At 39.7% G+C, this 25,705-nt stretch overlaps 1 protein-coding gene across 1 annotated transcript in view; it reads right to left on the reverse strand.

Moving 5' to 3' along the window:
* The window catches only part of LOC122812844 (zinc-binding protein A33-like), a 101,354-nt gene extending 77,056 nt beyond the window's left edge, over positions 1-24,298 (reverse strand). Inside the window, exon 1 of the mRNA XM_044084888.1 lies at positions 23,787-24,298. Coding sequence (XP_043940823.1) covers positions 23,787-24,245 — 459 coding nt within the window. The 5' untranslated portion in view covers positions 24,246-24,298. The remainder of the gene's footprint in view (positions 1-23,786) is intronic.
* Positions 24,299-25,705: the final 1,407 nt, after the last annotated feature.

The raw sequence follows: 25,705 nt of genomic DNA on the forward strand, positions 1-25,705 counted from the left end.
GTCAGACTGAATAGCTTTTTTTTCTCTCAAAAAAGTCACATTGGAAATGGTATAAAAGCTCTGTTGAAGTAATTGGAAAAGAGTAACTTTAATCTTTTTTCTCACAAGTTAATAGTACATTTTTCATACACAAGTATGAAATATTTGTTAGGGTGGCAAGAATACAAATAAGGCATTAGTGAGTTTGCTGTTTGTACAAGTAAGCTAGCTCGCCATTGCAAAAAGTGTTCCTTTAAATGTGGTCATATGTAGCTTATATGGTTGGTCGATCCAGATATAAAAAGGTAGTGAAAAGTGGTTGACAAATTGCATTTTTTGATGATCTTTAAAAAAAAAAAAAAAAAAAAAAAAAAAAAAAAAGAAGGATTGGGATTACAGTTACAAGAGACTCTAGTACTGTGTAGTTTATGAATGAGCAATGAAGTGAAGCAGTTACAGGTATGAATAGAATGTGCATTGCCATGTTGTATCAAGATTAATTTTACTAGAATTTTGATTTTGGAAAATGAAAAGGCTATTTGAAATCAAGATTATAGGGTTCAGCCCATGTCTTAAGCAGGAGTTGCAGAAGGGAATAATTCTGTTTTTAGTAACAGTTTTGAGAAACAAAGCCATGAGAATATGTATATGTTAATACTCCTGTTGAAGCTTTCATGAAGTACAAGCCAACTAAAAGGACTTTTTATTTTGTGACAAATGACAATGTTATGGATGCTTTGATGTTCTTTATTGTACAAGCAGTGGGATAAAAAAGTGTAAGTTACTATGCAGCATACACATCAGTGGGGTTTTGTTTCATTGGTATGCAATAGCTTGTGATTGCAAAGCTGAAACAGTATATTTATATATATATATATATATATATATAAAATACAAAAAGAGTTTTGAGTTTCTTAAAATTTCACATTTCTGGACTTACTTAAATCTCTGTAAAAAGTCAATCATGACTACAGTGCAAGCTCTTTTTTTGCATGTCCCTATTTGTCAAGCAAAGAGGTGCAATATGCAAGAAGCATTAGTCAACAATCATTAAAGGTTTATGGAAGGGTTAATGGGCCATGGGCCAAGTTTTGGGGGTTACAAAATTGGGTAATCTTTATTTACAAATAATTGTTTACAATTAAGAAATGTGAATAGGCAAAAAGACAACAGGTTAGATAAAATACACATTTCTTGTTTACGAGTGGCATGGAGAGGACCTAGACCTAAAGCTATAGCAACAAAGGTTAGTTGAAAAGCTTGGACCATTCCACCTCCCTAGCAAATGCTAAACAAATCCACCTGTCCTATCAACTTGGTTTAACATCTCATCCAATGGGCAGCACTTTAAGTAGAAGCCCCAAATGGTACACTATAGTGTCAATACTGGAATGAGAAATTAAGAGGATGGGCTAGGAAACCACTTTCTGGATTTTCCCCAGTAAAGACCTGCATGCTACCCACAGAGTCACAAACACTGCACAGAGATGAACAATTTAACATTTGCTCTGAGTTGTAGCTCTAATCGTACCTCACAAACTATTGATAGCTACAGTCTGGATACTGCATTAATTCACAACAGTAGAGCAGCAAAGTACACGTTCAGTGCAGCAGCAACTGGTTACATTACTACCTGCAGAGTTAGAACAGAGCAGAAATCTATAAATACCTACACCTACCCAACACATGCCACCATACAGGAACCTTATCCACAGACAGAGGATGCAGAATCTTCCAGTATTTGACAGCAGAGTGAAATAGTCCAAGGTACAGTTTTAGCTATGACTTGGTGCAGTGGATTGATTAAAACATGCATGCATTTGTACAACAGTCAGTGAGACATTAAGATATGCCAAAAACTGAGACACACATGGTAGTGCAACACAACTGGAAGGATGTGACCAGAGATTGGAGACCAGGTAGCGTACTAGTTACTACACAAACTGCATCTGCTTCCTCCAGTTTGAACTGTTACTTATTAAATGAGAAGCTCATGAATGAATGAGGGAACAGCAAGACCATTCATTCTCAGATTACCCCCCTTAATCCATTCAAGTGCAGCTTGCAGTCTTGTCAGCACTCGGAGGTGTATAAGCACATCCTAAATGAGGCACCAGAGCACTTTGTGAAAAGCAAGACAAGACTTGCAGACACCACACAGAAAACACCTCGGCCAAGAGCCAAACTTGAAGTGCTGGAAGTAGGAAACACTCAGTTCCCATGATCCAAAGTACTGGTTTGTCAGCTATCAAGTCATTTTTAGAGGAGACAAAGTAAAAATTAGAATGCCCATTTTCTCACTTGTTCATCATCAAGACTCCAGTATGTGGTTTTGTATAATTTGATGTACTGTTACAGTGGCCTAGTAGTGCAGCACAAACAGTATCTTAACCAAGTGCCTCAAAGTAATGTGCATGTAGTGTGGAGAGGTCTTAAGGGGGGGGGGGGTTAAAGAATGATTACCTGCCTTGAGACGTATAACACAAGAACAGAGTAATGTGAATACTAGGACTACAGGGTCTGAATTCCTCAGCACAGACACCAAATATGTGGGCTACAGGGTTTGAATCCTGCACGGATGCCACAAATTAGTTTTTGGACGAAGATATAGGCTCATGCTCCATATTGTTCACCACTGAATGCGTGTGTGTGTGACGAATGGCAAAAAACATATTGCTGTACAGGTTATGACCAACACCTGCCAAATCTAAACTGTTCTCTTCCTTACAATACAAATCTCACTGGTTCCCAGGATTACCCCTCCCAGAGCTCAGTGCAATCATACCAATTGTAATGCTTTACCAAAACCATTTTACACAGTTTCTAAGGGATTACTGAGAAAGCATGAAAGAGAGGCATTGGCTTTGGAGACGATTCCATGCAAATTGCCACCAGACAGCTCAACCTAGTATAAACATTACTGAACACTCCAATGAGCATATTGTTTTTTTATTGTATAGCAACAATGTGTGTTCAAAAGAGAAGAACCCAGCATCACACCACTGCTTGTGAAGTTTAAGCCACCAGAATATTTTGTATTCAAACCATTTCACAAGAAAGTGACATTTCAAGAGACATACAAGTAGGTGTAACATTGGTGGAACTAGGAGTACTGCTTTTATTAGGACCTTAAAGCTTAATCTAGTATGAAAAATGGGCATGCTAGATCAAAAAAAAAAAAAAAAAAAAGTGTCCAGCACTTATTGTCAAGTGACATTCATCTTTATAGCTTGCTGTGGAACAGCACAAGCTCAGAGGCTCAGCCAGGCTCAAGCATTGTAGGAATATTCCTTTTTGGGAGGGAAAGTGTCCTTCATGGCAATATTTAGCTGAAGTACCCAAGTTTTGGGTTGTACTACAGAATATGCAATTACATGACCATTCTAGAGACCCTGCCTTGACCCAACCAAATAAGACAACCTACAGATTGCATACAGTATGCATAGCTCGTTAAGGGACCTGGCTATAGATGACACCTTACTGCAGTTTCTTGGATTGCAATGAATTGCTCTAGCAAAGCTAGTCTTTCAACCCCTCACCTCCATCTTGTGTACATAGACTGTCTTTATGCAGTGTCATTGTAAATAATTGTGGCCTGCTTCATTAAAGATCTCAGTCAATTTAGCTGCCTTCTAGACCAGTAATCTAAACATACTTTTCACCAATCTGATGTTCATAGTGGCAAGAGAAAGAACGCAAGACCCTCAAAGTGACTAGAAGTCCATCTGGTCACAACACACTGGGTTTGTATTGTGCAGGGCAGTCATGACAAGTGGCTGGACACCCTTCTGAATTTAAGGGATCACTGTCAAGACAAGGGTGGTGATGAAGCCTTGGGGAACTCCTGAAGTTAGAAGAGCTGAGAGGTCATGTGCCAGTTACCACAATTTACTAGCAAAAATATAGTTCTGAGTTGATCTCATAGCAACAATTTTGGAATCAGGACACAGCAGGGCAGTGGAAGTGCTTTAATTTATTGACACTTGATAAGAAAGTGATATTCCTTCCCTGTAATACAACACAAACACTGCACATACAGAAAAAAAAAAAAAAAAAAAAAACACCGTCTCTGGATTTGTTTGCCTTTCACACATTTCGGTTATATCATGAAGGCTAGCAGTGGGCATAGCAATTATATCATGTCATTTATTTCAAAAGTACAGAGCCATGAAGAAAAAGTTTAACACTGGCATTTAAATATGCATCATTAGTAGCATTTCCCTTAGGGCCAAAAGAAAATATTACTCTCCATTTCCTACTAGTATTTGATTTTGCATTTGTCTACACCATTTCCTGTGAAGTGCACATTTTTGGATTGTGTTCGGTGGAAACAAGTCAGAATAAAACTTTCTGATCCCAAATCCCTAACTACAGAATTAAAAACTATGAATGAAAAAAAAAAAAAAAAAAAAAAGAAACAGCCCAGTCCAAGTTAACACCTATTAAAATCACAGGGGTCAGCTCTATTACATCTGAATGCCGAATAGTTATTAATTCATTAACTCAGTTATGCAACCTTCAGGCATTATTAAAATACTGCAGAGATAACCAGTAAACCACCACCCACAACAAAGCAATGAAAAATATGGGTTCATGCTGACAGTTAACAGGTAGTCCCCATACTGCTGTAAGCCATAGGAGTTGCAGTGAATGGATCTCTCATGCAGTTCTCTTCCCCAGCAAAATGGTGGTGGGGTGGCAAAAGCAGTGTCTGTAAAACCAAATCATGCTGCATGGCAGCCCTATTTCAGGCCATTTTTGGGTATAATAAATTAGAAAATCACTTTGAATGAGTGATGCAGGGAAGTTAAAAAAAATATGCTTGCTCTACAAAAGCAGCCAGTTCCCTCAGAGTTAGTGTAGAGTTTATTCTTCCTCCTGACAAGGCACCCTTTACTTTGTGTGCCCATGACTGTACAACTTATTCATTCAGTGCTCTACGGCTTCTGTGATCTCCCCAAACTACAGTTCAATATTCAAGTATTGAAGAATCACACTGGAAGGAAAACATTAACGGATGCTATTGCACTATGAACCAATTAACACAGTCAGTATTCTTCTTGTGATACAATCTAGTAATACACTATTCAAGAAAAGTGAAACATCTCCACAGAAAAGGAGATAGTAAGAGGGTACCATCACTTAAGTCATTGCACAAGATAAATCATTCTTCTGTTGAATGGAAAGTATGGCTGCATTTTATTTTCAGTTTTGTACATGCCTTAAGAATTCGTGTCACGGTAGAAAAGTTAAGTGAAATATAATTTAAACCAAGATTAGAGTGCTAATCTTACCAAGATTAGATGTTAAATCTCTGACCAAGTATGAAGACCAAGCTATTCAGAGAAAAATTACAAATACAGTATTATATCAAGACTTTCAGGCGAAGCCTTATTTACCCTACAGTAATAACTTTTTACTGTCCATATGTGGTTGCAGTTAATTGCTCAATTAACAAGGAATAATGGCACTTGTTAATGCATTTGTACTTTAATAACTAATTGTTTGATTATGGCACAAAACAAGGTTATCCTAAGACATGTACAAATTGTAATCCAACTGATGCATGAAGTATTCAGGAAATATTGCTAATATAGCAATGGTATTAAAACTAAAAGCAAAACCCAGACATTTGTTAACATAGCAATACTGTAGCTCTTGATGTATTGAAAAAAAAAAAAATTGTAAGAGTATAGTGCCAGTGTGCTTTGTCCACCCCCCCCCCAGTCATACCTCTCAACTTAGAAAAAAAATCAAAGAAAGCCAAAGAAAGCCAAAAACAATGGGGGGGGGGGGGGCAGGCCCAAAAAATCAGGGGCAAATATTGCTCACATTCACTAAAGTTGCAGGTTTTGCATCAAGATTCATTTTTTGAATAGTTATAAGTCACAATAACAGCACTTGATTTACCAGAAAAAAAAAAAAATCAAAGATTTACACCAGGGAAAAAATACCAGAAGTATGGTCCCCATCCAGTTGCTCCCCTTCCTGACCTTGCCTGCCAAGTCATTGCCTCATGCAGGCCAAGAGGCATATCTATTCATTCCCCAGGTAAGGAAAGACACTTGTGGCTTATTTTTGCAACAGTCCATTAATTTCCTGGAGGAGACCACTAGAAGTTTAGTAGACCAATTAACCAATTTATGAGGACCCCCTCCCAGGACCACACTAACCACTTCCATCGTGGCTGCAACTAAAGCTTTATCTTGCTGCCAGAAGAGCTACTGCTACGTGTTCATATGCAAATCTTCCTGGATCCATACAGTGCAAAGAGTCACCTGGCAATGATCACTGCCAGATAGGTCTTTACACTTCAGTGTGCATCTGGTAGCAGAGAGAGACTACCTCCATTTCCCCAGGATGGAGAAGCCAATAAATGTATTCTACTCCCTTGTAGCCCAACTCTAAGCTTCTGGTACGACTACTTTAATATAATACAGGTATTCTGTGGCAGTGTATGCACTTCTACTTAAATGAAAGATTGGGGAAAACTATGGCACTACTTTTGTGACTTGTAGCTTATTAGTGGATTATATCCACTAATAAGACTTTATTGAAAAGCTAAAAGCAAACCCACATTCCGTGGAAGACAAATATTTTAATTGCATTACCACTGGTGGCATTTTTAAGCCAATACTTAAGTTGGCAAATAATGTTTGCATTAAGTTAGTTAAACCCACATTACCCCATTTGCAAACAATGAAACAATTACATACCATGACATTCATTTAATACAGGATGCTCTGAAGATATTATCCTGTAAAAAAAAAATTAAAAAAAAAAAAACAGAAGCTCAAACAACTGTCCTCAGGACTCCCTGGAATTTTATACACAAGGGCCCTACTCAAAAAAGTTAGTATAGATTTGTGCAGAACTACTGTATGCTACAATTGAGACTTAGTAATCCTTTCCCCATCTCTGTTCCCATTCCTGGCACAGTGTTCATTTTTCTAGAATGGAGTTGAAATGGGCTTGGAAGATTTATGGACTCTAGCAGTACGGTGGGTATAGCTTTTTATTTGGACAAGTAGTGATTAGGTTTGCGCAAAGTTACTGCTCAGCAGTTACCTTTCACAGTTGCATTTCTATAACCAGGCATGTGACATGCCTGCCAGAGCATTCACTTATTCTAGAGCATCTCATTGGAGAGAGATGTAAATACCACCAATATTTGCAATAGTATTTTTAAACTAAACTACAAAGTGTGATTAAATAGTTACAAAACCATAATGCCTGGTTATTTAGGAAATTTATTTTAAACTACTGGAATAGGTTGGGGACCTTTGCTCCACCTTAGTAATGTATGCCAATCCTAAACTTGCCCCAGCACCTTTACTTATGAAAACTCTTATAAAATATTACATCAGGGAGGAAGACATTTTTGACATACTAGCTCCTAATTTTGTAGTACTGTTCAAAGCATGCCAATCATTCTAACAGCACTACAGATTCTACTATCTAAATTTGTGTGTGAGATGGTCTGACCAAAGCATGCCAATCATTCTGTCAGACCATCTCACACACACAAATTTAGATAGTAGAATCTGTAGTGCTGTTAGAATGATTGGCATGCTTTGGTCAGACCATCTCACACACAAATTTAGATAGTAGAATCTGACAGACAATCTAAAAGGACATCTAGTTACACTTACGTTTTGGCTCTAAGTGGCAACTCTTCAGGGAAAGGTTGTGCTGAGGCAGAAAATAAAGGCCATTTTCAGTTAACTAGGAGCTGGGTTCAGTCTTTGACTGATCCTACAGCCAAGATCCTAGGGATGGTCATCTAAAGCAAGCCAGGAACTGCAAACCTGATTAATACAGAAACTATTAATCACCTTTATTATGCTTTTAATATACTGTGTATAATACTACATGCAGCCTAGCCAAACACCCACTAAAAAAAGTATAAGAAAAAAAACTGGACGCAGTCATCATATACCTTGGGTCACACCCTATCTGCATCTCAAAGGGAAAGGAGCAAATACACAATATCATGGACACGATTGTTGGATGTGCCCAGTTAGGTACATAACAAAGAGGGCATCCTGCTCAAATCACAGCTCTGATTGTTCCTCCATGGAACTAGATGCCATAACTTTCCTTACAAGTTGCACTATATAGGACATGTAAAACAGTAATCTAGCTTTTGACCATCATGTCCCCTCTGGGTCGACTTTGGGTGTGTTGTAAATATGGTAGTAACCAGGGATGGTAGACTTCTCAAAGGGTACCATTATACACTTCTTGTCATTAGTTTTAGTCCATGGCGGACCCATGTTGTGTCGGCCCTTCTTTAAGATTAGGAGCAGTAATAGAATTCCCCTACAACACAACACTAACTTGCAGTTGTCTGCCGAGTTGGTCAACCAGAAGCCCACAACCTTGGCCTCAGAAGTAAATGCCAAAAAGAGGATCAGTCCCAGGACTAATCCTCACAGGACTCTGCTAGTTAATAGCCTCATTTTGCAGAGGCAGACTTCCCAATTTCAACTTCTTAGGTTCATCAATAATGTTAGAGTGTGTGGTATTGTGTGAAATGCTTTGGCCAGGTCAAGTTAGGCAGTGTGAACTTGCCTTGTTCCACTGCTTTGGTGACCTTTTCACAACAGTCTACTGATCTGACTAGACCTGACCTGCCCTTGAAGCCAAACTAGGTTGGGTCTAGTGTTGGAGGTTCCTTACGTCTTTGATAATTTCCATGGGTGGGGGGGGGGGGGGCTAAGGATCTCTAGCTTTTCAGGATCCACAGATGGCCCACCCACCTTTGTGCAGAGGAAGACGTTGCCATTCTCCATTCATGAAGCCTGTTTAAAGGTTACAGTCAAGTAGCGACTCCAAAGGGGCTGACAAGTCGCATTGTATTTCATGCTATATAGAAGAAGCCTGGGGTATTGTCAGCACCCATTAATGCAGTACGCTTGACCTTGGGTGCGGAGGACCTGTTCTCTATTGATAGCTGGGGACTTATAATTAATGGCATGTCCTGGAGAGGTTTGTGGGGGGGGGGTGAAGAAAGGTAAAGTTAAAGCTGAATGTTTGCCAGTAGGTTTGCTATGGCTCAGAATAGGTGGCTGTACTAACATAGAGCTCTGCACACAGTTGTGTATTGCTTTTGAGGTTGTGGACAAACTGCCTTGTGGTTGCCCTTTATTGGGAAGGCCAGATTTACCTCAAAGTCTGGCCAAGTCAGATTTACCTTTGGAGTAGTTTAGTTTGGTTTGATTATCCTACTGGACACTATACCTAGTTTTTTCATTATTTTGTTCCTTATTAGGTATATACTAAGCTAACAACCACAGGGCCTTCATAAGCCTAGCCATACAATTCAACCAAATTCTGTTATGCATCCTGGGCATTTACAAGGAGGGGGATGTTTTACTTAGGATGTTTCTAGACGTTATGTGGGGGGTGTATTCCAACTATCAGACATGGGGCAAATTTCCCATCCATTGGTTACAGTTACCTAGATTTATAAAGGCTCTACTTCACATGGATGGAGACCTTGTTCCATTTCATATGGATCCTCCAAGACATCTGCCTCACCAACAGGTCTTATGTCACAAGCAGAATTTAAATCATTGAATCTAGTGGTTCTGATGCAATTTGCTTTGCAGATGTGCAAAAGGCCCAGAGATGGATCCAAAGATGCCTTGTATGCCAGGCATAGATCATATCTCTCAGGAGGAGAGAGTAGGGAGATTGTGTTTATACCCCGGATTCTCCTGGTAAGGAATCTTTGTGGGTATTTCAACCACTGTGCATGTCTGGTCAGGTAGCTGCTGAAGGGTGCATTATAATCAAGATGAGTCTGATAAGGGCCAACTAAAGTAGCACTGACTTCATTGAAACTGGAGGACATACCCTTATCTTATAAGTTGAGAGACATGGAATGGATTTTTTTTACTACCCTGGCCACATGTAGGTCAAAGGTCAGATTACCGTCTATACATGTTCCCAAATCCACAACTACCAGTCAACTCTTAGGATAATTACTCCATGGATGCACCTGAGTGACAGTTGTCAAAAGGCACTACAATGTCTTTCTTGACATGGAGTTTCAGTCCATAACTTGGCACCAGTCCTGCGTTAGACCCTCGTGTAAGAGGTTTGGGTCATGGGTAGGAATCTGAGATAGCTCCCACTTTGCAGTCATCTGCAAACTTGGTGAGCTTAAGGCCAGTGACATTAGCCTTTACCTCTGAGAAGGTAGTGGTCCCATCATGATGCTCCAAGGTATTTGTCTGGCGACTTGTTACTTAGTGGAGGTGGCATCAGTAGTCCCAACTTCCCGTGCCCTGTGAGCAAGCTGGAAATCCAGTGAGGTATGTGGAGGTTTAATCCCAGTTCAGTAAGTATGTCACTGTACCAGGGGTGTATTGCATCAAATGCCTTATCCAGTTCCAGGTTGGTGGTATACACCATTTCCCCCCTCATCCATTACCTTGGCAATATTCTCAAAAGAAGTTAAAGTTTAGCAAGCATGACCATCCATTGACAAAGCCAAACTCTTGTTAGATCCAGTGTCTGAAGGCTGCCTCTGCCTTTGTTTATCATTTCTATGATGAATTCCTCGCATACTTTTGCATATTATGTCTGCAGTCTCTGGTCCACCTTTGTGAAGTGGGATAACTTTTTCCATGCTCCATTTTCATGGTAGAAAGCCTATTTTTCGGGCTATAGTTGAATTTTTCATACTATTTAGGAGGCATCCCAGAATATTTGGGGCCCACAGAGGCTATTTTTTGCCTACAAGCACTACCAGAGCTTGCTCCCCATTAATAGTTTGAAGGGGTAAAGTTTGATCTGAATTTGTCAGTCTGCAAATTCACCATGTTGCTTTGTTCATTGAAGGTAGCAATACTGACCACCAGTTCAGTAGACTGAGGTGTGCTGCCTTTGAGGTTACAGACATAGTTGTAGAATGTTTCATGGCTGCCTTCAGCCTGTGGCACTATCATGACCTCATAACTGGCCTTGTTGGGGATTTGGTCCACCAGTCCCAGTTTAGTTTAGAGAGCTCCTATCATTATGGAAGGTGCTCTTCCTTATTGGTTTAGGACTTCTAGTAGGTACAGCAGTCTCTATACACTCTATACAGCCATTTACATGGTGTACATTGTCTGCGAATAATTCTGTCTAATTTGCCATAAATTTGAAGTGGGGAGGGCCACTGAATTTGGACCATCACTTAATAGAACTATTTCAAAGCAAACTACATCCCAGTTGGAGGTTACAGTGCTCTTAGTGACTTAAGTGCATGAGTAATTTGGCAGATCTTGGCTCCAGACAAGCAATGGTCACGTTTCCTTGTTCATTATGGTGAGTGTGGAATCTGTATGTTGTACAGTGGAGTCCCATACAACAAGAATCCATGTGTTGGCTTGCCTTATGGGCTTTGCTCTTGTGGTACCACTGGGTATAGGCATGTGTGTGGTGTTTGTGGTTTCTTTTGTCAAGTGTTTTAGAGACTGCAAAGGATAGGCATAGCCATTTATAGTATTTGTGTGTGGTGTTTGTGGTTTCTTTTGTCAAGTGTTTTAGAGACTGCAAAGGATAGGCATAGCCATTTATAGTATTTGGTGAAAGAACCACATTTGTATTGTGATGGGTCTACCTATATTGAATCTCAATAAACTTGATCATTCACTATAGACACAGGGAATTTTGTAAAAGTCAAGCGCAGAGAGGAGTAGTGCTGGGCTGAAGATTAAAATGGTACCCCAAACAAGTAATCAATTCTAGAAATGGAAAATATCAGAAAATGAGAACAGATTTACAGCCTTGGAAATCTTAAAAGGGATGTCTGGACAAGTGATGGAGGATTACATTTACAGCTCTTTTCTTGCCCAGATCTCAGTATAAAAGTGTAAATGGCAAAGTCAGAACTATTTGTGGGGAAAGGAGGTCTGGTTGGAAACACTGGGGGTGTGCACAAGTATTTATATACACAGAGATAGTATTAACAGTAAGAGATATTTGGAAAAAGGAAGCTCCCACCTGATGGAGAAAATTGTCCACATTTGTTGACAAGCCTGAACTGGCTGGTGTGGAAGATACAGCTAAGGGAGTAAAACTCAGGAACTCTAGAGTGGAATACTGAGAGCATGAAATAAGGTTAGGGATCAAATTTCTGATAGCATAGTTACATCTAGAAAGAGGTTAGAAGTGAGGTGTACGTTTTTGCTACTATGATGAAATAGTTAAAAATGAAATTTGGAAGATGTTATAAAAGAGAAAATGGGGTCAGATAAACAAGATCCACCAACAGTGAAAAGTGGAGAGAATACAGTTCCATAAGCATTAGGACTAAGAGTACTCGACAGAGACCAAATCGGGGAAGGGGGCTTAAGCTGTCAAAAAGCCACAAGGCCAGGCTTGCATTAAAAAAACACAGGATGCAGGGGAAAGTGACATCTCCAAGACAGTGAAACAGGTCTACAGTAAGCAATGCCATAGAGAGGGATATATATATTTATTTTTTTTATGCAAGAGCTTGCCTAATAGGCGATGTTGTAGTGTACTGCCTCAGCTATTTTGTGCAGTAATGGGCATGGCTGGAGTGCTTGACAGGCCCAATACCAGTGATGTGGTATGCAAATGATTGGCATGCTATGCAGATTTGCCAATGACATCATGCATACATTGATTTTCACATTTTTCTTGGATTGTAATATGGTCCAACAAACTACCACACACTGCCAGGGATCCCAAAAAGCTCTCGTTTTTAATAAAACACAAGATTCTCTTAGGACCTCCGCATACAGCCTTTACAGAGTAAAACACAAGCAAAAAACATATACATTATTAACATCAATTAAACAATAATTAGATAATTGCATACCATTCTCTCTAGATAAAAACCTTCCAACTACATTCCAAGTTCAAACCCTTGGGAATCAGGGTATCATATTCAAGTATAAACACTGTTTTTTTTTTATAACAGCTTATTCTTCACACTCTGATCATATAAACCACATTTTACCTGATCTAAAATAGTGGCAGTTAGTACACTTTCATCCCCTTGATGAAAATCCTGAAAATGGCAAGCAATTGGACTTTCCAGTCTACCTTTTTGTACATCTCTAAGGTGTTCCTGTAAGCAGGTTTTGAAAGCCCGCTTACTTTCTCCCACATAAAATTTTCCACAAGGACACCTAATGGCATATATAATTCCCACCAACTCACAACTATAAATATAATTTTGCCTCATACCTTATATCATTAATACATGAATAAGTGGTACTACATACAGCTACAGCACATTACTTTGTTCCTCTGAAGGTGGGGGTGGGGGAGAGATGTAGATTAGTGACATTTCTACTAATCAACACACTTGGGGGGGGGGGGGCAAATTTCCAATGAATAAGCATGTCACCAATACTTCTCTAAGTATTATACTAGGTACTCTTGCTAATAAATTCTGAAAGTCTTTGTTTAACCAAGAAGTCCCAATAGTATTTCAGTGTTTTTACCACACTAAAGGGACTATACTTAGTGACAAAATAGATCTTATCACCATCATTATGTACACAATATTCATTGTCCCCATAGCACATACTTTCTTTTTCATGTCCAAGTTCAGACTATGACAGTGTTATTTTAATATATATGGTTCAGACTATGACAGTGTCATTTTAATATATATTTATATCATAGCCCCTACTCAAGTCATTAACAAAATCATTACCACCTTCACATAAAAAAAATCAAGTCTATAAACCTAAAAGTAACCAACTACATATTTTTTATAAAATTCAGAAACAAAAACAGGTTGGAGCTCAAAATAACCCATAAATACATTAGCATACATGGGGGCAAATAACCCTCCAGTGGCAGTGCCCAATAACTGTTGGTATAATAAAAGTGCTTCAAGCCCCAACTTTTGTATGTTGGTATACAAACTCACTGTATTTTTTGTGTCTTTTGGCTTTTCCCGGTTAGGGGTCGCCACAACAGAACTCCGGTCCGCTAATGATCGGTAGTGGATTTTTACGTACCGGGTTACCAGCCCTGATGCACAACCTTCAACGAAGGCACGCCCCATTCACGTATGCCTCCACACAGAAGACGCTCTAGCTGAGAATCGAACGGGACAACGTCTTGCTATGAGACGACAACACTACCGCAGCACCACCACTGCAGTTCACAAATCTATAAGTAATAGAATACATGCCTTTCTTCCAAATAATATTGGAGATCCCATCTAAAAAATTAAATGCACTACTCACAAAAAAGACACCAATCTAATAGCATAAGGAACTAAATAGCCATGTATGAAAACCTTCATATTATGTGTAAAGTAATGGCCATCCTGGGAGATTTTCCATATTCTTGTGGATTTTACAGTAGGTAAACAGTAAAAGTAAGCCATTTCACAAACTAAACTAGTCTCAAAACTTTTTTTCTTTATCTTCCTTTGAAAGACAGCCCAACATGTAGCCCTTCTGTACCAGCTCATTAAATTCCACTATAGCAGAATATTTGCTAACAACATTAACATACACTTGTGAATCATTTAAATGTTAACACATTTGATTATAACTAGATTACCTTTATCTGAAGGCTTTAAAAAAATCCCATCTATTACTTAAAGAGACCGATGCTTGCCATGCATTTCTTTGTTAAATTATAATCTACATAAAAAAAAAAAAAAAAAAAAGCATTCTCTCTCAATACCAAAATTTAACAGAGGCAAATTGTTGCACTGCTTCATGGTTAAATGGAGGAACAAATTCACTCTTACAAGACGTGGTAATAATACTGTGGGAACAAAGTTTATGCCACAGTTCAATACATCCTGTTCTATTGCTGATGAGTCACAACCAAATAGATTAACATTACTACCAGAAACAGCAACATCACAGTTAATACCATTTTCCCCATTTGTAGCTACCCTCCCCCCAGTCTCAGGTGTGCCCCCCTGCAAAAAAGGGAAAAACAGTAACTGTAAAGTACTGGGTAACAAAGTCAACTTCAAAACTCTGATAGATTGGACTGAGGACTGAAATAGTAATCTACTACAAACTGGCAAGGATGCCTTTTTACTGTCCGATAACACACATCTTACAAATTGCATTTAAATACCAACAAGGTATATTTGCAAATTTTATCCTGAACTTTTTACAAATGGTTTCCATCAATCCCCAATTCTGCATGCATATACTTCATCAGGATGAATATTCATGCAGATGAGAGCTACATTATATTGGTTATTCATGAGTACAGATAGACTGCATATAGCTGGGGTGGGGTTTGGGTAGCGCTTGCTACTGCACATCTCGTGAGCCAGTACACTACAAGACCACTACTTAATATCCCCCCCATAGTTCTCAATCTTAGGGCAAGAAATCGAGACAAAGCCTAAAATAATAGGGGGGACAAAGGCCCAAAGATAGGGACATATTTTAAATATTGCTCTTATAAAAACTTAGAAAGCTGCTAGAACAGGTTGTGTATTTGTATGCATTTTCTGAAGGATAGGCAGTCTGCAACTCATAAGTTGTCCTATTATTTAGTGACTTCAATCCTTAATGATCAAAAGTCTGGACATCCTGCAAAAATCTGGACAGTTGTGAGTTAAGAACCCCTCCCCCCCAATATGTAAATTACAGAAAAAAATGCACTCAGGGAAGGCACCTGCCTGCAGTTTCTCTTGTGCTTCAACTCAGTTATGAAAAATAATTTTAATATGGTTTACTCCTACTAGAGGTTGACAGACTATTCTCTTCTACAATTATACAAATGAAATGCAGCTAGCAATGCAGTGTCGTAAGGACCAAAGGATGACCGCAGAGGTGTATTTTTGGTTCCTCAAAATATATCCATCAGCTGTTCTTAGTGCCTCTCCTTGTCTAGCAAACCAAACTAGCCACCCTCAAACCAACTTTGGCAAATGTTTATGGACAGAGTGCCCATGCAGTCCCAGGATAAAACATGCAATGGGCTGTGCTGGCATATTGTTCAAGCCTTTGCACCCTCAGCTCCAGGAACAATGTCATGTAATGGGCTTCAGATTTCAGTTTGGTAGTAATACACTAGGCAGCTGTGGTCTCAGCTTGCCAGTCATGGCAAGAAGAATTGCTGTTGTAAGCTGCAATACCCACACCCTAAGCTGAAAGTTTACTAGAGGGACAAGCAGAACCATTTACAGCACATTTTAGAGCTGCTTGCCTCTTATTGCAAAGTATACTGCTGTCTCCACTTAGCCCTTTACAGTCAGCGAAGTGCATTGTCAAAGCAAAATTACAAATCCTTTGCCGTTTGTGACTCCAAAGATACAGCATAACCACCCTTGGGTTGACAGGCACCCTTAAGTAACCATTTTCACAGTTGCACCTTAAACTACCGTAGGAGGTAAACATCTACCCAATCTCCCAGAAAAGGACTATGCCAACATATTAATCTCCCTACACCTGCCAGATCGAAACTCAATATCACTTGCAGGTCTGCTTACATTACCTGCCTGAGTTGGCCGACATCAGAAGTCAGCATTTCTTTGTAATTCTATATTCATACATTAATATCCAGTGCTTAGCAACTACCTGATGCAGCTTCTTGGCTACAGTGTGCTTTGTAGTCCTCATTTCCCTTCGGAAGTTAGAACTCCCAATCATTGTATACTTTGACCACATGTTTTGCACACAAGTCCCATTACATAACCATCCACTATGGGTAATGTTTAATCCTCAGTTTATTGCCACTTCACAATAGTAACAAAAAGTTCCAGGTGGTCCTTTGCTTAATGCTTCTCAAGTCCTTACATACACTACCCTGCTCATGTTAGTGTCATTTATTTGGGCAATGCACCAGGCACAGTGTTTCAGGTTTGTGTTGGCCTTGATACTTTAAGGAAAGAATGGAAGAAAAAAAAAAAAAAGAGAAGATATCCAAAACAACAACTCTAGATAAAAAGGTATACCTCCGAGCAGGTATTTATGCTAGTGATATAAAAGCTTTGGGGGGGGGGGGGGGGCACCACACATACTGGGATCAAGCATACTACTGAGCTAATGTACCTCCAATAGGCTGTTGCATCTGCCAGTAAAGATCTGCTGTAATATAGTGCGAGTAGGGAGAACAATCACGGATTATATGTGCATTGAAAGCATTTGCCATCAACCAGCCTCACCAAAACAGCTTCAAAGATTGTGCTTAGCCACACAGAACACTGTTCAACTATGAATGGTGGCAGATCACACAATTCATCCACCATATATATGTCATTTGGGATGGAAGGTGAGAGTATAGGGAAAAAAAACAGCACACAAATGTAGCTATTACAAAACCAACCTCATTTCAGGAGTACCACTCCAAACAGGATGAAAAAGAGGAGCAAATGAGAACTATTTCATAAACAGAAAGCCCTGCTCAAAATGCTTGCACATAACACTATGACGGTACTTTAGATCAGGTGTGTGTGGTGTGTGTCTGAAGGGGCAACTTGCCCATTTCTATTTACTTCAGTACATATGCCATTTTTCTGAAACTTTGTATTAGTTGCTAGTTACTGCCATAGCTACCCCACATTTGTGCTCACTACCATCAATGCAAATATAGCGGTGTAAAAATCTTACCATGAACAGTAGTTGTGTAAAATCTTACCATAACAGTATACATGTCCTTGCATTCACTGCTGAAATATTCTCAATGTATACAATTCCCTGCCATGGAAGCCCAATGTCCAGCCAGTCTACCAAAGTCTGTTGCTTTAAGGTATGCCGAATGTCACCACTATGCTCCTAGTGTACCACAGGGCATAAAGATAAAGTTCAAGCTTACCATCCTCAAAACTGATTGCTCAGTAGGAACAGTAGTCTGAGTAACCCCAAGGGGTAACCTGTACATCCAGGAAAGAAATGGACTATGGGTGGATGGAAGGAGTGAATACTGTAGCAGTGAAGGCAAGAACATCTACTGTTTGCAAGATTTTACACAACTGTACTATGTCCTTCACTGCTGCAGTATTCCTAACATATGGGAGAGTATCCAAGCTCAAGAGGAAACTTGGGAGGAAAAGGACCAGTAGGAGCCTTGAAGAATGGCCCTAGCAAAACCAGCTCTAGCGATAGCATCCAACTTATAGTGTTTGGTAAAAGTATCCACAGAAGTCCAGCTAGCTACTTCAAACACAGAATTAGTATCCAAGCCCTTGAAAAAAATGCACCAGAGGAAGCTACAACTCTAGTAGAATGAGTCTTAATAGAAGGCAGCTCTTACAACGAAAAGTATAACCAAAAGGAATAGCCTTTGAAAGATGAAAATAAATTGCTTGGATACAGCTAAACCCAAGAACCTAGGATGAAAAGAAAACTGATCAGATATCTTTAGTCTTATCAAAATAAAATCAGAGTTGTCTATGCACATCTAAAGCACCCTCTTACGGTCAGATTGCAGAGAGGGAAGAAAAAAAAATAGGCAAATGAATAGACTGAGAACTCATTAACTGCCTTAAGACATAAAAAATGATTAATACACAATGACACCCTACTGTCATGAAATATCAGCAAAGGAGGACAAGCCATAAGGTCTTGCAACTCAGACACCTGTCTGGCAGAAGTAAGGGCTAACAAAAGAATAGCCTTCCAAGAACAATGTTGTAAGGAAGCTGAAGCAGCAGGCTCAAAAGAAGCCCAAGTCAACTCCCCCAAGATCACAGGGAGGAAGAACAGGTTTCCTGGGAGGTCTAATATTAAGAAATTGTTTAGCCTCAATCTAGAGGCTAAAGGAGGAGTCAAAGGCAGACAAGGAGAGATAGCCGATAACTGGGCCTTAAAAAGAATAGGCCAAACCATCATTGGTTCTCTCATTTTGCACGAGTTGCTCAAAAGGAAGATCCACAGTTAAGTGGGTCCTGGTTACAAGACACACCAAATAGAAAAAAAAAAATCTATTTCCTGCCCGCCTGCAGGACCTTCAGCACATCCTCTGAAGAAAGGTGTCCAAGGAATCAACGGCATAACTACACATCCCCTTCCAAGAAAATAAGAGGGCATTCACCCATCCACCTTTCACACCAGAGGATCTTGGACTCTGGGGTAAGACATAAAAGTTGGCATAAAACATAAACGTTGTCTGTTCAGAGGGTAGGCAAATGGATCTACTTAAGGAGTACCCCACTGGTGGGCAATGCCCAGAAACAAATCCCCGTGAAACATCCATTCATGGGATTGAGTTAAGGACCTGCTCAATGTGTCTGCCACAATGTTCTGAAGGGATATAAAACTACCCGGAGTAACCTGAAACTTGATAAGATCCCATACCAGAAGTGCCAACCAGCAAAGACAAGATCTTGCTTCTCCCAGTCTGTTAATATACCGCATCACTGTAGTATAGTCCAGATACATTGAAAGGCCAGACAGAGAAAAAGGATGAAAGGCCTGAAGAGTCAGAAGAGCTCTCATCTCGGACACTGATGTGCTCCTTCTGCTGAAGGGGCGACCACACCCCCTGTACTATTAGGAAGACAAATGCTGCTCCCCATCCCACGTCTGAAGCATCTGAAAGTTCTTGAGAGAGTAGAGGGGAAAGAAAAGGGAGCTGTGGATTCAGAGACAACTGTTGAATCCACCAGTAAAGTTCCTTCTGGAGACAAGAAAGAAGAGGAACTGCAAAGTAGAAAGAGAAAGAGAATGTGCATGTTGAAGCCATACCAACTTAAGAAACCACTGAAATTCTCATGTGGAGTTTGGCCAGAGAAAGCATCAGAATGGTGGATGGCATGAAACCCAGAGCTCTCAAACTCTCTGGTTGCATTGGAGGCCAGAGGAAAAAGACTTTAAAGAAATGAGAGTCAAGGTCTTTGGAGGAGACAGGGATGCCAGCACTGGCACTGTGAATCCTGCAACCCAGAAAGACATGATCCTGAGAAGGAATCAGGGAAGACTTTTTGAAATGTTTTGTGAACCCTAAAGCTCTTAAGAGAAATGACAAATGAAGACTTTGCAAAAGGATCTGTGGAGAGGAAGCCTGAATTAGCAGATCCAAGTAAGGACATACTTGAATCCCTTGAAGCTTGCAAAAATCACAGTAGTTAGGCATTTGGTGAATACCCCTGGGGTAGTAGAAAGGCCAAATTGCAAAGCAGAGAACTGTAAATGCCAGAAGCAAAACAGAGAAATGCAAAACTTCCTGAAAAAGAGGATGGTTCAGAATATAAACCACATAGGCCTGAGGGAGCAAGAGAGGAAACTGTGTCTGAAGGGATAACATCCAAAAGGATGGCACCTTCAGAAGAGAGATATCTAGAATTTGTCTCCAAGTACCCTCTTTTCTCGGTACAAACAAACATTCTTGAGCAAAGCCATTTCCCCCTTTGGGACACAGGTACCTATTGAATAGTATCCTGAGTCAAGAGATCTTTAGGAACCTCTTGGGGGGGGGGGGTGCTCCTGATGAGGCTGAGGAATAATCAACCGTGGTTCCCCCTGAACATCCAAAACAGACACCTGCAAAACCTTGGACATGCTGCCAATCAGATCCTTGCTGGTCTCCAACCCAGTCTTACTGCTGACCCTCTAGGTGGGAAGTTCCTTCCACTGTATCTTTAGTGAGAAGCTTAACACCCTGGTTCTCAAGATTTAAAGGAAAGGAAAAAAAAGCATACTATGAAGCGTTTTCAGAATGAAAGCCTGACAAATAAGACCGGTCATATGATCATGAGAAGCTCCTAGGCAAAAAAAAAAAAAGAATTAATGGCAGTCTTTAAAGAGAATCTGTCTGGATGATATTAACCCCAACAGCACACAAACACACAATGGGGTACTATCTGCAACTGCTCAAAGAAATACAATGGGGTACTATCTACAACTGCTCAGACTTCAGCAAAAAGGTGTAGGCGTTCACCAGTGAATGAAAATACATTCAAAACTGTATGTAGGCAAATAGACCAACAATCAGAAAAGGCATTTGGACTGGCAGAAAAGAAGTTAGAGGTTGGTATCCCTGAAAGTTACCTTTATGTCCTACACTGTCAGGAGCATAGGAGTGATGTTCGGCATACCTTAAACAGAAAGTAGGCTTTGGTAGACTGGCCTGACATCAGGCTTACATGTCAGGGAGTACCATATGTTAGGAATACTGCAGCAGCAGTGAATGTTAAGAACATCTACTCTTCTCTCATCACAAATCTTTGCTCAGGGTCCATTACTTAATATCAATCCATATGGACCAGATCACCACTGACCACAATCTTATGTTGAAAGGCACATTGGGCTGCCCCAGCTGCACTATTTCAATAAGCAGCATGAGGGACTGTCCAGTAGATAGAGGTATTCTGCCATTTCAGAGAAGAAAACACAGATGTGCATGAAAGACTAGGGTAAGAAAACCACAGTTCCTTTTATAGGACTACAATACAAATGGTGTCAGAAAGGCTACATCACTCATACTATGGCTCTAACTTAATTTTTTACGCTTAATGATTCAGTATAATCTTTGTAAGCTTGTATGCCATAATTCCATTAAGAATCACTGCCAGATGGCTTATATCATGACAAAGGGCTCAGCATATTGCTCAGTAGTACATTGATATTTCACAGTGCTCAGTTCTCTGGTCCAGTTCCTGCCTGAGGTATCTTCTGTATAGACTGCATGTCCTCCAGCTCTGTTTGGTGCTTGAATGGGTGCACAGCATATAGCTCAATGAATCAGAGACAAATCCAGAAACAATAAGGGACTTAAAAATATGAGACATTGACAGAATAAGAGAATGTGAATACACATTTCCTGAAGTAAAAGAAGTCAGTAAATAACAGTCACATGCTGGTCAAATGCCAGATTACTGTCTACATATATTCCCCGATACCAGACTACAGAGTTAACTTTCAAGAGGCACCTTATTTATGGAGTGGCACTGAGTTTTAGTCCATGACTTTGGCAGTCATGTTAGACCCTCTTGTAAGAGGTTTGTGTCATGGGGGAAATGTAGGACAGCTCCCAATCTGCAGTCATTGTGAAATTGGTCAATTAAATGTCTGTCCCAGCATGAAGCCCTGAGGTACACCCTGGTAATTCCTCTCTTAGTGGAGGTTGCATCACCAGTCCTGACTTCCTGGGTCCGGTCTGTGAGCCAGTTGGCACACCAGCGAGTTATATGTAGTGTTTATGCCCCAGTTTGAGGAGTTTTGTCAACTAAACCCGATAGGTATATTATATTGAACACCTTAGCCAGGTCCATATAGACTGCATGCATTGTATTCCCCTCATCCACTACTTTGCTAATCTTCCCAAAAAAGTCCACCAGTTTAGTAGGAATGACCTTCCCTTGACAAAGCCAAACTGCATTGGCTCCAGTGTCTGAAGGTTGCCCATGTCTTTGATCATTTCCATGATAATTCATCCATGGTTATCCATGGTTTTGCATAGTAGACTAGTCAGACTTAATAGGTCTATACTTTCTAGGGTAAGTTGATGGTCCACCCTTGTGAAATGGGATAACAGTTGCCATCCTCCATTCTCAGGGTACAAACCCAGTTTGTAAGTTATAGCTGAAAACTGACAAGTGGGTCTTGATAGATCATGTTTCAAGTTATCAGGTCCAACTGAGGCTGTGCTTTTGGCTTTAGTGAGCACTGCCAAAAACCATTAGTAGTTGGGGGTACCTTAGCAGGTATTTAATAAAGGGTGGCAGGGTGGAGTGAAAAGGTGTAGCCTGAGCTGAATTTATCAGACATTAAATTTGCTAGGTTGCTCAGCTCAGTGAAGGTAGCACAATTGACTACCAGTACAGCACCCTGATGTGGGCTGTCTTAGGTTTTGGACAAAGCTGTAGAAGGCTTCATGGTAGTCTTTGGCTATTTTGACCTCATAACTGGCCTTGTGCTCCTATCATGATGAGAAAAGCTCTTCCCGATTTTAGCCAGAGCCTTTCCCTTTTATTACATAGCCTATTAAGGTTAGGAGTGTTTGTTTGGTTACTTTTTCTAGTTCATTTCAATAGAGTGCAGTGACTCAAAACTGCCTTTTGAATGGGCCAATATTACCTTTTATAAAATAGAGAAGGGGGGCAGATATTTTTTTTTTTTTTTTTAATATAGCTCTGATTAAGTTGCTTTGTGAACAACAGTTTAAAAATTAAGTTAAGACTATTGGTGAATAGAATATGAACTACTGACATGCAGAAACATTGATGCACATTACAGCACATGTCTTGATGTCTACTGTTAAGCACATGCAGCATGTGGAGTTTGCAAAAAGCATTTTGTTAAGGTGATGTTCACAACTCATAACTTTTATGTTGGGAGCATGCTTTTAAACGTGCCTGTCTGCAAGTTTGCATTTTGGGAGGATACTTTTGAGTTTTCAGGCCTGACCATACCAAATTTCTGATGACATACTAAGGAAAGCGGACTTTATCACCCTTTCTTACTTGGGTCTACTATATGTAAAAACATCTGCTACTTTGTAAGCACTGTACAAATTCAAGTAAAATAGTTGCATATAGGTATAACGTCATACCTTTCCCACTGTTTATTAAAGATTAGGCCTTTAGTCAGCAGAATCTGCATGAAAAAAAAAGTGTCAAACCGAACAGCACTTTGCTACATATAACTCATAACACTTGCAATCTGGAAACTAAGAAAAAAATAGCACATATAGCATTTATTTAAGTTGCTTTTGAAATTACAGGACAGTAATCACCTACCCCATAATGACTCAACTAGCTCAATTACAGGACAGTAATCACCTACCCTATAATGACTCAAAGTTACTAGCTCTAGCCTATACCTTGCAAACAAAAACTTAGAAATCATACCCTCCTTGGGAGGGGGGGCATGAACAAGAGAAATGGAAAAGAGGTGGTCTCAAACCTGATACAGTCTAACTGCCTCTTGCAGTAAGAGAAGATGGTGGCCAAAGTGCTCAGGTACACACATAACACAGACAAGAACCTCCTCCTCCCGACAAAACAACTCCATCTTCTTTCCATGTGCTCTGCATTGGTACTCCACCATCCTGCTTGATGCATCCATACTCTGCAGATTTTCATTCACCTCAGAGTCTGTCATTTCCTCAGCCTGCTCCTGCTTCAATCTTTGAGTTCTTACCAGCTGATTAGCCAACAGTCTATTCACTGTATACCTTCTAGCTGGAAACTTCTGCCTGCACTCGGGACAATAGGGGATTTTTCTACCATCCCAGACCTTATCAATACAAGGTCTACAGAAGTGATGTCCACAGTGCAGAATTACTGGGTCACTAAATAGCTCCAGACAAACAGGACAGATGTATTCCTCCATGGAATCGACTGCTGACTTGCTACAAGCCATGGTTACAAATTTCCTTTACTTAATTTCACCATCAGAAAATGCATCCTAAACACATGCATTTGAAGTGGTAACAAGCCAATTACAGAGCAGGTATCACATTTCAACCCCCTCAGTGAAGGATGCCTTGTTAAGTAATTATTTGTATTAAAGATTCATTGTTACAAATCATGAAATGTAAAGCAACATTTTAAAGAAAATGAAATAATAGTGACAAACATAACTAAGGCTGGAGGTTACCATGTTAACTAATTTGTGTGTTTTTTTCTCTATGTGGATAAGTATGAAGAAGACTGTCAGTAAAAGCAAACCATTTGTTGCTGGAGGAGTAATTCAACAATTCAGGTTATCCAATTTCCAACCCTGACTGATGGCTCAGATTTGGATACACTGGGTAAACAAGCCTGGGATTTCCTCTTTTCTCTGAAAACAATAAGCTGCAGTCATTTTGATCTTAATATGTATTGCCTTGCCAGTGTGTGTGTGTGTTTGTTTCATATGCAATCTCATCTACAGTGTAGTACCTTACTTCTGTCTCCTTCATGTACAGCAGGGTTTACCTGTTGTAGTCCGCAAAAGTCACTGCTGTCCCCAGTAACTATAATAATTAGTGTATTCAAGTTGCAAACTGGGATATGCTCTAGAATGTAACATACAACATAAAAAACAATGATATCAGTAACAGATTTTGAGTGAAAATATGAAAGATTTATAATTTATTGTACTAGTTTATAACTTTATTACAGGATCCATTTAAAGATTTGTTGCAATCTGTGTCAAATAAGTTTGGGAATGGTAAAACAATATTTTAATGCTATAATACGCCCTGCTAACAACTTACAAAATGATGGATTGGTGTAGTTACTCATTTACCAAAAACATGGATATATCTCCAGGATGCTGAGTTGCAGTCCTTGAGCAACAGTTCAAAAGTACAAGATGCTGATGAACAAATTACCAATTGTTTTATATAGGATATCTGTACTGGAGCAATTCCTAAATGTATACCGGCTCCCACTGGCACAGATTCCTTTCTTTTAGGATTTTCCCCCCTTTGAGCTGTTGCAGCCATAAAGTTGGTATATCTAAGTTTGGGGGGGTGTTGTACCCCTACATCAGAAGTGCAGAAACACATTTTACTTTTTCACCCTTGTGTCTTTTGGGCATTCGTTTTGGCAGCTTTGATAACTCATGGTTTTGACATTCAGCATTTCACAGTAGAACCAAAACATATTGTTTACCCTCTTCAGTGTATGTTCCAGTATCTCCTGTTCCCCCGATAATGCAATGCAGATGATTAGACAAGACTACTAAAAATGAATTATTTGACACAGGTTGAAACAAATACTTAAATGGTCTGTGTAGTAAAGCTAGAAAGTGGTATGAGAAATTATAAATATTTCATATTTTCTCTCAGGTCCCTATTAGCTACAGGCTACTATCTATTAGAACCTACAAATAGA

Source organism: Protopterus annectens, chromosome 10.part0 (assembly GCF_019279795.1).
Source record: "Protopterus annectens isolate FY-2018-M chromosome 10.part0, PAN1.0, whole genome shotgun sequence".
Lineage (NCBI taxonomy): Eukaryota > Metazoa > Chordata > Ceratodontiformes > Protopteridae > Protopterus > Protopterus annectens.